General features: G+C 40.4%; 1 protein-coding gene across 7 annotated transcripts in view; it reads left to right on the top strand.

The window, feature by feature from the left end:
• SSH2 (slingshot protein phosphatase 2) overlaps nucleotides 1–14,601 on the top strand; it is a 270,234-nt gene that overhangs the window by 148,108 nt on the left and 107,525 nt on the right. The window contains exon 1 of one of the 7 annotated variants that reach the window (XM_047756763.1): nucleotides 4,989–5,320. The exons of the other annotated variants lie outside the window; for them this stretch is intronic. Coding sequence (XP_047612719.1) covers nucleotides 5,193–5,320 — 128 coding nt within the window. The 5' untranslated portion in view covers nucleotides 4,989–5,192. Of the gene's footprint in view, nucleotides 1–4,988; nucleotides 5,321–14,601 lie in introns of those variants that run through there. 7 annotated transcript variants of the gene reach the window in all.

Here is a 14,601-nt window from a genome sequence, read left to right as displayed (position 1 = left end):
TTATGTTGCCTGCTTTAGCTGTTTTTCATATTGGAAAGAACGTAGAGGATTATCTTTAGTCCAGCATTTTTATTTTCTCAGTGAATAAGCTAAAATGCACATTGGACTTTGCGAAAGATTGTCAGACTGACTTCAGAGGTCCCTTGCTTTCCCCCACATCCCCCCTACACAGCCTTCTTAGTGACCTAAAGAAAAGCATATTGGACTTCTCCCTGTTAAAAGGTTTTATATCTGAGGAACATCCAACAGATAAGATACATGGAAGAGTTATAAAAGCAAAAAAAAATTAATAAAAATGTAGAATTGTATTATAATCATGCCCTCTGATCTAAGATTCTTCATTGGAGACTCCAATTTTCTGATTTTTATTTTAATCCTGAAGCACAGTCTCCTCAACGTTTCTCTCAGCCTTCTTTTTTTTTGTCTTTTTTTTTTGTCTTTTGTCTTTTTTGTTGTTGTTGTTGTTGCTATTTCTTTGGGCCGCTCCCGCGGCATATGGAGGTTCCCAGGCTAGGGGTCTAATCGGAGCTGTAGCTGCCAGCCTACACCAGAGCCACAGCAACGCGGGATCCGAGCCGCGTCTGCAACCTACACCACAGCTCACGGCAACGCCGGATCGTTAACCCACTGAGCAAGGGCAGGGACCGAACCCACAACCTCATGGTTCCTAGTCGGATTCGTTAACCACTGCGCCACAACGGGATCTCCTCTCTCAGCCTTCTTAAGCTTGCAGAGCCATTAAAGCCAAAAAGTAGATGTTTGTGCCAGGCACTTTTTTCAGTGCTGTATATGTATCAATTTAATTAATCCTCACAATAACTTCATAAATTAGATACTAATACTGAGCCACAGATTAAGTAGCTATTTAAAGTTCATAGCTAATGGTGGCACTAGGATTCTAAACCAGTCTATTAATTCCAAAGCCAGAGTTTTTAACTGATGGGCTATAGTGATTTGAACCAAATGACTATCTATGTTAAGTGGATTAAATGCATTTCTCAAGGTCTACAGATTGGATGAAAATCCTTTCCTAAGGTTCCCTGACTCTCCCCAAAATAGATCTTGGGACATTTCCTTGGAGTTTTATTATTCCATTTTATAGATGAAGTTAAATGACTTGGCCAGAATCTTAGATTGTTAGAACTAGAATTTGGATTCTCTGGGTTGTAGCCCACAGCTTTTTTTTTTTTTTTTTTTTTGCTTTTTAGGGCCACACCTGCATATAGAGGTTCCCAAGCTAGGGGTCGAATCGGAGCTACAGCTGCTGGCTTACACCACAGCCACAGCAACACAGGATACAAGCCGTGTCTGTGACCTATACCACAGCTCACGGCAACGCCGCATCCTTAACCCACCGAGCAAGCCCAGGGATCGAACCCACAACCTCATGATTCCTAGTCGGACTAATTTCCGCTGGGCCATGATGCAAACTCCTCTAGCCTACAGCTTTGGTACTATAAATTAACACAGTCACCCTTTAGCACACTCGCTATTGTCAATTCACGTGATCCACCTATGTTGAAATTTTGTTACAGCAGCAAAAGCATGTTCACATCCTTCACATTTCAGTGTACCTTTGGGTCTGTTAAGGAGTGGAGTTAGGTCAGTATGCAGGTCTCTGGTTTTACACAGTTTTATACTATTTATACCTTATGGAGGAGCACATGGAGACATAGTAATGGAAGTATCTTGGGGGTTTTTTTGTTTTTTGGAGGGTTTTTTGGTTTTTTTCTTTTTTTCATGGCCACACCCATGGCATATGGAAGTTCCCAGGCCAGGGGTCAAATTGGAGCTGTAGCTGCCAGCCTTCACCACAGCCACAGCAGTGCAGGATCTGGGCCACATCTGTGACATACACCACAGCTCACAGCAACACTGGATTCTTAACCCATTGAGCAAGGCCGGGGATCGAACCCACATCCTCATGGATATTTGTTGGATTTGTTACTGCTGATGGGAACTCCCAGTAATGGAAGTATCTTATGGATACAAGAGGCATTTATTACTTTTAAAAAAAATAATGCTATCAATAAATGAATCTACAAAAAAACTTAATTTGGGCATAGCTAATACTAACATTTTAGAATATTCATATTTCTGACTCTTGGAATGGTCAGCAAATGATATTAAAAATTTCATTTCCAAATCTGTTAAACTCAAGCAAAATCATAAATACAGCAATTTTTATTCAGGGGTTTTGTTCAATTTTTTTAGAGAAAGCCCCTTCTGACTTCATGTGGAGTAGAAAACTAGCTTAGTTTATTTCATGCTGCTCAATTTAATTTGGAATCATTTTTGAATTCCTAGATGCTTGGGTACAGAGAGCTCAATCCCTCAAGCCTTGTTTTCTGACAGTGGAGAGTAAAGGATTAAACTGAACTGAAACTAAATCGATTGACATTTTGACACTCTGCAGATTGTGAAAAGAAGGGGAATTTGTTCAACTTTTTTAAACAGTAGTAGGAAAAAACTGTTTCCTTAAAGATACCTCAGTCTGCAAAGAGGCATGTTCTAGTGCTTTCTCAGTTTTCTATATTACCATTCAAAATGAGAATTTAACTTAGAAAAGCTTTTGAAAAGGCCTGGATGGCAGTGTTAAAATAATCTTCATTTATTGAACAGGCACTGACAGTGGTCTTTGAGGGAAAACAAAGGACTACGCACTTATGAGGTGTCACTATAGGAACATATTTATAAAAGACGAGTATACATATTTATAAAATCTTTATCTCTAGAGTTTTTAAATGCCAGAGACATTAAGTGTTGAACTAAGTAAAATACATTTCCTGCTGACTTCTTTTTCTGACAAATACAGACGATTACCATGCCATTATCTTCCTAAATGGCATCATCTAGTGTTGACTTCAATAAAATCCTATCTGTGCTGTGTCATGAAAGGAACTGGACTCACCTTTGCAGTGCTGTTCTAAACAGCCTGCTGCTTTTATTTTTTTAAAATCACTGCAGGAGGCTGTAATAAATTATAGCCTGGAAGAAGTTTCAAACTGGCAAGTTTGCCAGATATTTAAAGCAATTTATTTTGGGGTGTATCAGCAGATTTTTTTCTTATACTGCCATTTGGGTGCTTGCTGACACAGCCTGAATAAATCTTTCAAAATTTTTCCTTTCTAGAGATGGATGAAGATGATGCACTGGACTCCGAAGTCCAGACCTTTCATTAACTCTTTACTGACCAACTAATTCCTTCCTATTACCAGATATAGCAAATTTAGATATCTGTTTTCAGCGTGAGTTTGCAATATTTCAAGCCCCTCATTGCCTTGGCAACAACTTTAAGTTTTCTGGAAGGATCAACTAACAAAAAGTGATTCTGGGTTTAGACAGAATTTATAGTTTAGATTATTTCATTACTAGTAGTTTGAAAATTGCCAAACTCAATAGGAACAGAGATCTGAAAATTTATATAAAACAAAGATTTATTTCTTCTTGATTCTAGCCTGTGGTGAGGAGTAAGTAAAGTGAATTCTTCCTCATTTTTGCCTCTTTTCTCTTATAGTTCTCTTCTAATCTTTTCTCATGATATCTTATAATAGTGAAGTTGCTTTTTTTTTTTTTAAATGCTCTTTTATGGCTGCACCTGCAGCATATGGAGGTTCCCAGGCTAGGGGTCGAATCAGAGCTGTAGCTGCTGGCCTACGCCACAGCAACGGGGGATTCAGCTGCCTATGCGACCTACACCACAGCTCACAGCAACACCGGATCCTTAACCCAATGAGGGACGCCAGGGATCGAACCCCAATCCTCATGGATCCTAGTCAGGTTCCTTAACAGCTGAGCCACAAAGGGAATTCCTGAAGTTGCTTTTTTAAATTACTAATTTTGGCTCTAGAATTCCTAAAGCAACTTTATATTAATGTTTTAGTCAAGTATTCACAAAAGCTAAAAATACTGATGCCTGAAAATATTTATTCTGATGAGACAGGAAGGACAAAAGATAAGGGAGCTAACCTTTACTGAGTGCCTGTGGGGGGTGCCTGGGGCAGGGGAAGCAGTTCCTTTTGTAAGCCACTGCATAGTTTGTAGGAGAGAGAGAAATGAGATTCTCATTTTACAGAGAGCTGGTCCCAGGTCAAGTGGAAGGCTCTTCTCATTGAGTTGTTGCGAAAATCATTAAGGCTTAAACTCATGAAAGCACCAGGGAATAGGGTTTGGTGGGGAAAGCCCTACATACAGCAGGAGTCCTATCTAAGTGACATCACTTACAAGTGAGTTCATCAACATTCATTACTCTAAATGTTTCCACATCTGTACAGTGAGGATATTGTCTCTCCTTCCTGTCTCTCTCTAGATCATTTGGCACAGTGATCTCGACCATTGCTGCACACTGGAATCACTGTGGAGCTTTGAAAAAAACTGCTTTCTAGATCTCAGCTTTAAGAAATTCCGACTTGATTGGTTAGTCCAGGGTGCAGATGGGCATTGGGAGTCTTTACATCTCTACAGGTGATTCGTATGTGTGGTTAAGGCTGTGAATCCTTGGTTAGGAAAGCCCTCGTGAATTTACTTACAAGGATAGCAGATGTTATCAACAGTGTAGATAGAATTTTTTTTCCCATCATAACCTCAACTCTTTTGCTTTAAACAACAGCAAAAAATCCGGTTAATTTCTGCATTCTCCTAGCCCATGGCACATAGGAAGCCGTCGATAATTGTTGCATTTTGTGGGTGTACAGCCTTTTAAAGTTTTAACATCATTTGAAAAAATAAGGTTTGTTTGAGGTTCAAACAAAGCCAACTAAGAGGCAGGACCTTTCTGTTCAAACGTTCTAAAGAAATGTGAGCCTTTCCCCCGACCCCCGGCTCGCGTTACTCCAGGCGCGGCTTGCGGCCCACCCATGCTCCCCAGGGCCGCACGCGGTAGCGGGATCTGGTGGGTGCTGCGAGCTCCGGGGCGGGGCGCCGGCAGGGCCGACCCTCCAGCCTTGTAGGACCCGCCCCACCCCGCCCCGGACGCGAGTAGGGGCGGGCTTCTGGTAGCGCCCAGCCGCCGGGACTCCGGAGCCGAGCCCCAGGGCTGCGGCGGCTGCCTCCGCGCCACCCGGCGGACCCAGTTCCGCCGCCGGGATCCGGCGTTGTCCGCGCCTCCAGTCCCGCCGAGTTCAACGCGAGCGCCTTGTGCCCGAGACGGGCGGGGGGCCAGGATGCGGAGCTGTGCGCCGTGAGCCAGCTCCATGACCCTGAGCACGTTGGTCCTCAAGAGGAAGGCGCCCCCCGCCTGCACCTGCAGCCTCGGTGGCCCGGACATGATCCCCTACTTCTCCGCCAACGCGGTCATCTCGCAGAACGCCATCAACCAGCTGTGAGTGCGCCGCGTGCCCTCCTGCCTTCCGCAACTCGGGAAGTTTGGTTTTCAGCAGCCGCTTTCCCCAGCGGCTGGGAGCAAGCAAGCGAGGGCGAAGTCTCACCCTGCGTGCTTGCAGGTCTCGGGGCATCCGGGGGGACAGTGGGGTGGAGGTGTAGTCCGAGGGTGAAGATGGACAGAAGAATCCTTTGCGAGAACTTGTGGTAAACTTTGAGAGACTGAAAAGTGAGGTCACCCCAAGGAAGTTGTCGGTGATGACCGAGTGACAGCAGTATGCCTTTCGGGGCACTCGGGCTGAAGGGCGGTCAGTAGCCTCAGAACCGCCGGCCGGAAACCCTTGCGGGTCCTGTTGGTGCTCAGCTCCTGTGTTTGTCATTTTAGTTTTTTGTTTCAAATAAGATTGCCTGTGACCATAGGCTTCGGTTGTAAACCGTGCATACAAAGAAAGGCAGTCCATTCTTGACACCCCCTGGTTGTAGCCTGGAATTATTTCAGAAACCTGGACGTTAATAGTTTGGTTCTTTTTCAGTCTTCGTCTGTAGTAGTGCGTGCTCACAACCCAAGCCTTCAATCGCTAAAGTGCAAGATTCAGTTGTATCTTTAATCACTGTTTTCAAAGTTTCTAGAGGTGTTCTTCCTTGCTATTGTGGTTTAGCTATTTTTCTGAGAACCGTGTGCTGAAGCTTGTGGTTAATCTCAAATCGCAGTTATAAAGGGCAAAGTAGAGGTACTCCCATCTATTCAAGTTGCATCCTTAAACTAGTTGAATAGTTTAGGGTTACTTTTAGATACCAGCAGTTTGGTCTTTGAATTGTATTACCACTCACACTCTGAGTAAAGCTACTCAAAGAGAGTCACCTTCTGAGGTTTTCCCAGACTCCTGGCCCTTAAGCAACTTCTCTCTTCCTCCCAGGGCAAGCCTGATGTACTTTTTAGTTTAATGTCCAATAGAAACTTTCCATCCTCTCTTATTAAATGTCCTCAGAGTAATGTGTAAAGTTATTTATAGATAATGTTAAATCTAATTTATTATTTTAATTAATGGTTTGTTCTCTTACCAAATCAGATTCATTTGCATTTCAGCTTTTTTTCCTTTGTGTTGATTTATGGTGGTGCTCCTAAAAAAAAAAAATACTGAAAATGGATAACCAGTGTCTAAATAAGTGTTAACAATGCTTTAAAAAATAAAGTACTGGAAGCAACCCACATGTCTATTAGTGGATACATGGATAAACAGAATGCGGTATATAATACAACTGAATATTATTCAGCCTTAAAAAGGAAAGCAATCTGGAGTTCCCGTTGTGGCCCAGCAGAAAAGAATCCAACTAGAATCCATGAGTATAGATAAACTTTGTAGACATGCTTCTAAGTGAAAAAAAAGCCAGTGAGGTACAAATATTGTATGATTCCACTTATGCGGGGGAACTACAGTAGTCTGGTTGCCAGGAGTTGGAAGAGGGGACTAGGAAGTTTGTGTTTAATGGGTGCAGAGTTTCATTTGAGGAAGAAGAAAAAGGTATAGGGATGGGTGGTCGTGATGGTTGCACAGCATGGTGTGGATGTATTTAATGACACTGAACTGTACACTTAAAATGGCTAAGATAGCAACTTTTATATATATTTCACTACAGTTTAAATAAAAGATTAAACAAAATTTAATAGGCAGAGCTTCTAGGCTTTATGGGGGGAAAGGAGTTTTGAATTCTTCTTCCTTGTGTAGTCAAGCAAGTACAGAATTTCTTTTCCCGCTAATTAACATCTTTGGGTAAGTCATTTGACTTCAGTTTCTTAAACCGTATACTGAGGATACAGTGGTTCCTACCCCAGAAGATCGTAAGAGATTATGTATGTGGTAATTTACAAACTATAAATTTCTGCACAGAAACGTGAGTATTTGAAATTAAGCAATAACTAATAGCTGCCATTTACTGACCGCTTGTCACTGTGCTAAGAGTTTAATGTGTATTATTATCTCATTTAACTGTCACAGCAACAGTATGAAATGAACTAATTTCTTCTGTTGACACATAATGAAGCTGAGACTTAGCGAAGTCAAGTAATCACTCAAGACCACATAGTAAATGACAAAACTGTCCTTAGAATCCAGAACTGTTTCCTAGGCCAGTACTTTTAACTACTATGAGGATGATATTCTGTCTTGATAGTTGCAAGGTCATTTTTGAGACTTACAGTCTTAAGAATTATCTTTAACTGATGACATCTTCAACTTAGTGAAAAAATATTTGCTATACTAAGAGTTTTGCTAAGGTAGACAGTTTCTTAAAAAATTTGCAGAGTATATTTCTCTTTCATTTTTTTTCTCTTTTGCCAGTTTTTTTTTTCTTAAGAGACTCTTGCTAATATTCACTTCTTCTAAAGTGTATTTATTAGTATTGCTTTAGCTATCATGCTTATTTAGCATTTATAGTATTGCCCAGTTGATCCTCATTTAAAAATCTTTAAGGATCATTGTGAATAAAACCCTAAATTTTAACTGAATACACGCATTTTTGACGCCTAATGCAGAAATCTTGATTTGAAGTCCATGGTTACTGAAGCCATGGATTGGCCTCAGAAGGCCAGTGAACTCCATGAGATCCTATGAAAATGTTGGGTCGGTAAGTATATTTTTAAAAATCAGATTCTGAGAGTAAAAGGTTAAGAATCCGCTTCTTAAAGGAAGTATTGTTTTCTAAGGTCTGATGCTGTAAAAACGTAACTGGTGTGAGCATTTCCCTGTGGTGCCAGGTGTGTAAATAGCAGTGATGAATGGGAGCAACTAATATATTAAGATTTAAGGTCCTTAAGTGAAGACTGAATTTTAGTATTTGTTTGGGAGAGGAGGGTACGTTGACACCTGACTACTCTTAGCCCCGTGGTTCTCTTATCTTTGCTGAGGACCCACTAAGAGCTTTTTTAACCTTTTCTCACTTGCTGCCTCGTATTTGCTCTGGGTTTAGAAACCAAGTACCATATAATAAATCCTGTGAGATCCTAGAGGCTATCCTTTGGAAAAAGTTAATGACCTTTAGACTAGGCCCTATGGATACCTATTTTTGTGATTTCACAGGCTCTAATTGTTTGACTTTTAACTTTGAGTTGTGTGTGTGTGTGTGAGTGTGTGTGTGCGAGTGTGTGTGTGTTAGAAATTAGAAAATAGCCTGGGTATTACTATATTTTATTGAGAATCATATCATCATTATTAGATTAGGGTCTCCCCTTACCATCATATAAAACTCACAAAATATAGTGTTGTTTTTTACATATTCAGTGAAGATTAGGAAGTGATTGGATTTACTCCAGAAACAGAGTTAATGTTATAAGTGTTAATCTTACCAGAAAAAGATAGGTGAGCAACCCAGAGCATCATCTGATCAAACTTCAAGAGTCTTGGATCATACTGCTCAAATAATCACGAAAAGTTCCATACCCTCTAAGGGTCTACACAAGCTTTTCAATAAAACAAAAATCTGAACTTCTGAAAAATGTAGGAGCCTATGTTATTTTTAACGAGCCAACATTCAATCACTGAGAAGTGAAGTTTGCTAAGCAAGGGGCCAAGGCTTTTCTAGTATTATTGTTATATGCCAAACAAATAGCTTATCAAGAAATAGGTGACTATTTGTGTGTCCTAAAAAGTTCAGGGAAGAATCAAGAATTAGTAGATAAAATGCTGGCAAAGGCTATCACCAAAAGTGTTCCCATTATGAAAACTGCTGATCACAAGTCTTGGAATTTAGATGCTTGAGATGTCGCTTGATTTGTTAATGAGGTTACCTTGCTTTTTATCCTTGACCTAAAATTCTTATATTTATTAACTTGGTACCATATACGAGTTTGACTTCTTAGCTTCACCTCAGTGCTTTCTGAAGCTCAAGCTCAGCAGCAGAGAAGCATATGAGGTGATTATCCAAAGTGCACCTTTTCATGAAATCGAAAGGTAGAAATGGTTTCTTTTTGTGTGTTTATTAGTGATAGCATTAATGCTCTTTTAGTTCTGCTCTGTAGTAGTGCAAGTGATTTCATATGTGCTCATTTCTGAACTTTCATCAGAAAGCTAGATAGCTTATTAAAACACAGACCACTGCCCACACTCCCAGAGTTTCTGATTTTGTAGGTCTGGGATGGGACTAGAGAATCTGAATTTCTAACAAGTTCCTAGAGGATGCTAATGATGCTGGTCCAGGGACCACACTTTGGGAACCACCACCTTAAGGTATTCCTCTGAGGCAGATTAGGCAAGTTATTATCCACATTTTGTAGAGTAGTAAACTAAAAAATCAAAATGGTGAAGTGATTTATATGATTTGTTATTGGTAGAACTGAAACTAGAACCAGCACTTCCTGTCTCCAAATCTAGAACTCTTAACAATACTGCATTCAAAGTCCTGTTACATATATCTTTGTATATATGTGGGAACATTTCTTTAGATAAAATTCTAGCAGTGGAATTTCTGGGTTTGGTGATATTTATATGTTAAAATTTCGATGCATGCTGCCAAACTGCTTTGTATTTTGCTTTGCCAGTTTGCTCTTACCAGCTATGAGTATATCTTATATGCTTATATTGGTATCTTCACCAACCCTTGTAATATTAATATTAGATAAGCAGTTAATTTTTTACTGAGCTCTTACTGTGTGCCAGGCATTGTTTTGAACACTATGCATATTATCTCATCCTGTGTTCTTAGGTCTTATCCTCAATTACAAATGAGAGGCACAGAGATGTTAAGTAACTTATCAAGATTTTACAGCCAAGATACAAACACAGACAGTCTGACTCCAGGGCCCCTACTTTTAAACACTTCTCTGTTTGCAGTTCCCTTATTATTGTAGAGACTTAGCATCATTTTGTATTTTTATTGTTCTTGTTCATTTTTCTTCTGTAATTTTCATGTTTGTACTTTGACCATTTTCCTACTGGTATTTTTTTTTCTTGCAGATGTAGTACTCTGTATATTCTGAATATGTGCAAAAAATATTTCCTCCAAGCCTATTGCTTGTCTTTTAACTTTGCATCTTGTATAAAAGTTTTTAATTTTTATGTAGTAAAATCTGTATTTTCTCTTAGGATTTCAGCCTTCGATCTGGCTTTTAAAAACCCTTCCCATCCACTCCCAGGATTGTAAAAGTACTCTTTTGTATTTTTTTCTAATATGTTTACACTTTAAAAACATTTCACTCTTTAAAACTGGAATTTATCATACAAATATACTTGGAGATAATGTGGATTCAGTTCCAGATTACTATGATAAAGTGAATATAATAATAAAGTAAGTCACAGGAATTTTTTGGTTTCCCAGTGCCTAGAAAAGTTATATTTACACTATAGTCTATCAAGTGTACAGTAGCATTATGTCTTTTTAAAAAATGTTCCCTTGTGGTGCAGCAGGTTGAGGATCCGGCATTGTCAGTGCAGCAACTCTGGTTGCTGCTGTGGCTCAGGTTCATTCCCTGGCCTGAGAACTTCCATGTGCTCTGGGCATGGCCAAAAATAATTCTTTATTGCTAAAAAATGCTAACCATCATCTGAGCCGTCAGCAAGTCTTGATCTTTTTGGTGGTGGAAGGTTTGAAATATTTCAAGAATTACCAAAATATGACACAGGGACGCAAAGTGAGCAAATGTTGAAAAAATGCAACCAGCAGACTTGTTAACTTCATGGTTGCCACAGACTTTAAATTGGTTTAAAAAAAATGCAGTATCTGCAAAGTGCAGTTGATTGAAGCCCAGTAAAATGAGGTATGCCTGTATTTTTTCTGTGAAGTAGAGCTCAAACTTTATCTTTTTTTTCAAATGGATGGTCATTTATTCCAACAGTTTACTTATTTGAAATGCTATATGTATTTTAAGTCCTGCTGACATTTTTTTTTTCATACACCAATACCACAGTGTTTTACTTAATATAGATTTAGTAGACGTTTTGATGTCTTGGATCACAAGGCTTATTACTTCAGTGTTTGTTTTTTTAATATCTTAGCTACTCTTACCTATTATATTTTAAGTCTTAGAAACAGCTTGTCAATTTCTACTTTTAAAAATCCTCTTAAGATTTTGTTTGAAATTGTGTTGAACTAGTTTTGGAGAGAATTAACAGCTTTACAAAATGAGCCTTTCCAGTGAGGAATGTGGTATGTGTATGTATTTATTCACTGTTTTTAAAATGTCCTTCATTTAAATTTTACACCTTTCCTTGTATAGTAATTACACATTTCTTATTAGGTATATTAATGGGTGTTTTATAAAATTTTTGTTGCCCTTGTGAATGAGCTCTTCCTTCCCCATGATGTTTTCTAGTTACTGTGGGTGTGTAGTAAAACTGCTCTTTATAGTATCAGGCCACCTTGCTGAACTCTTGGTCCTAATATCTAACAGATATTTTAGTTGATTTTCTTGATTTTTCTGGGTGGTGATTATATCATCTATAAATGAGTTTTCTCTGAGTGTAACTTTCTGTTGTTTTGGCTAGGGCTTTAGTGTAATGTTAAAGAGTAGCAATGCTATTAGTGGCCTTACCGTATTTTCCATTGTGAAAGGAATGCTTCTTGCATTTTCTAAATAGATGTATTGTGTGCTGTAGGTTCTAGCATAGATCATTTATCAAGTTGAAGGCATTTTTCTACTATTCCTAACTTGCAGATGTTTTAAAATTAGATATAGTTATTGGAATTTTATTGAATGCTCTTTGGATGTCTGTTGAACTGATACTGTTTCCTCCTGGTCTGGTAATGAAGTGACATATTGGAGTTGCAAAAGGTGAATTGTCCTTTTACACTGTTTGCATTATTTGTAAACATATTGTTGGAATTGGTTTACTAATACTTTAAGATTTTCTCGATTTTCTCATTCAGTTATTTGCTGAATCTTTGGTGCTTTGTCCAGCCTATGTCTGTTTTGTTGAATGATTTAGGTGTGGACTTTCATCTTTTTCTAGCTCTAAAACAGTTCTTTAGCAGAAAATCTAAAAAGCAGAAACATTTTTTTTTTTTTTTTTTAGGGCTGCACCCAGGGCATATGGTGGTTCCCAGGCTAGGGGTCAAATCAAAGCTATAGCTGCCAGCCTACACCACAGCCACAGCAACACAGGATCCGAGCCTTGTCTGTGATGTACACCACAGCTCATGGCAACACCGGATCCTTAACCCACTGAGCGAGGCCAGGGATCAAACCCGCAACCTCATGGTTCCTAGTCGGATTAGTTTCCGCTGCACCACAATGGGAATTCCTGTACACTTTTTTTTTAAGGGCTGCACGCACAGCATATGGAAGCTCCTGGGCAAGGGACTGAATCTGAGCCACAGCTGCCACCTATTCCACAGCTGCTGCAACACCAGATCCTTTAACCCACAGCGGCTGGCAAGGGATGCAACTCACGCCTCTGCAACCTTCTTGAGCTGCTAGAGTTAGATAGTTAACCTACTGTGCTACAGCAGGAACTCCAAAAATTCTCTACTTTAAAACCCTGGAGGGGAGTTCCTGTCGTGGCGCAGTGGTTAACGAATCCGACTAGGAAGCATGAGGTTGCGGGTTCGGTCCCTGCCCTTGCTCAGTGGGTTAACGATCCGGCGTTGCCGTGAGCTGTGGTGTAGGTTGCAGACGCGGCTCGGATCCCGCGTTGCTGTGGCTCTGGCGTAGGCGGGCGGCTACGGCTCCTATTCAACCCCTAGCCTGGGAACCTCCATATGCCGCGGGAGCGGCCCAAGAAATAGCAAAGACAAAAAAATAAAAATAAAAAATAAAAATAAAACCCTGGAGGAGTTACCATCATGGCTCAGTGGTTAACGAACCTGGCTAGCATCCATGGAGACACAGGTTCCATCCCTGGCCTTGCCCAGTGGGTCGCTGGGATCCTGCGTTGCTATGGCTGTGGTGTAGGCTGGTGGTCGCGGCTCCGATTGGACCCCTAGCCTGGGAATCCCATATGCTGTGGGTGCGGCTCTAAAAAGACAAAAAACAAAAAAACAAGCAAAAAAGCCTGGAACTGCGAGTAATGGCTCTATTGCAGGGGTTGAGAATCTGACTGCAGCAATCCAGGTCGAGTGGGACGCTCTGGTTCGATACACGCCCATTGCAGTGAGGATCCCACATTGCCAAAGCTGTGGTGTAGGTCGAAGCTCTGGCGTGTTGCAGCTGCAGCACGGATTCAGTCCCTGGCCTGGGACCTTCCATATGCTACAGGTGTGGCCATAAAAAGAAAAAAAAAAAAAGCCTGGAACCAAGAAGTCCTACTCCAAATGTTATAATTTTTTTTTTTGTCTTTTTGCTATTTCTTGGGCCGCTCCCGCGGCATATGGAGGTTCCCAGGCTAGGGGTTGAATAGGAGCTGTAGCCACTGGCTTACGCCAGAGCCACAGCAACGCGGGATCCGAGCCGCGTCTGCAACCTACACCACAGCTCACGGCAACGCCGGATCGTTAACCCACTGAGCAAGGGCAGGGACCGAACCCGCAACCTCATGGTTCCTAGTCGGATTCGTTAACCACTGCGCCTCGACGGGAACTCCCAAATGTTATAATTTTATGAATTGTTTTGCCTTTCAATTTTTTGAATTTCCTTGTCCTCATTGAATAAGTGCATTTATTATCCATAATACTTTTTAAATCTAGATTTTTCCTCTGCAGAAATGGGCAAAACATAATTATAATAATTGATAATTCAGTAATTGAAGCCAAGCATTCATTTATGATTTAAGGGCTTTTTTCTCTCCTTAGTGGGTAAAGATACTAATAATAAGATTTTTAAGCCATAAGATATCTCTTTGATTTTAAATCACTGCTGTTTTTGTGGTTATTTCTGATCCTTGAATAAGCAATATAGTGTTTTTTTTTTCTTTTTTTTTTCTCTTGCTTTTTAGGGCCACACCTGAGGCACATGGAAGTTCCCAGTCTAGGGGCCAAATAGGAACTACACCTGCCAGCCTACACCACAGCCACAGCAACAGGGGATCCAAGCCGTGTCTTCGACTTACACCACAGCTCACAGCAATGCCAGATTGCTGACCCACTGAGCAAGGCCAGGGATCAAACTTGCATCCTCACAGATACTAGTTGGATTTCGTTTCCACTGCACCATGACAGGAACTCCTGATAATAGTCTTAAAGGGTAGAATATTTTTTAAAGGGTGATTAAATAAGTTGACATTGTGTAACTCAATCTTCTAGATGTTGTGATCTTTGAATATGAAGGAGAAGTTAATTCTCTACTGTCAAAGGTGCATTTGTGTTTTCATTAGCAGTGATGACTTTGTGTGGCTTTATCCACACTTGTGCTGCTTT

The sequence above is a fragment of the Phacochoerus africanus genome, chromosome 14 (genome assembly GCF_016906955.1).
Source record: "Phacochoerus africanus isolate WHEZ1 chromosome 14, ROS_Pafr_v1, whole genome shotgun sequence".
Taxonomy (NCBI): Eukaryota; Metazoa; Chordata; class Mammalia; order Artiodactyla; family Suidae; genus Phacochoerus; species Phacochoerus africanus.
The sequence above is the reverse complement of the archived record's forward strand: the minus strand, read 5'-3'. Positions and strand labels throughout refer to the sequence as shown.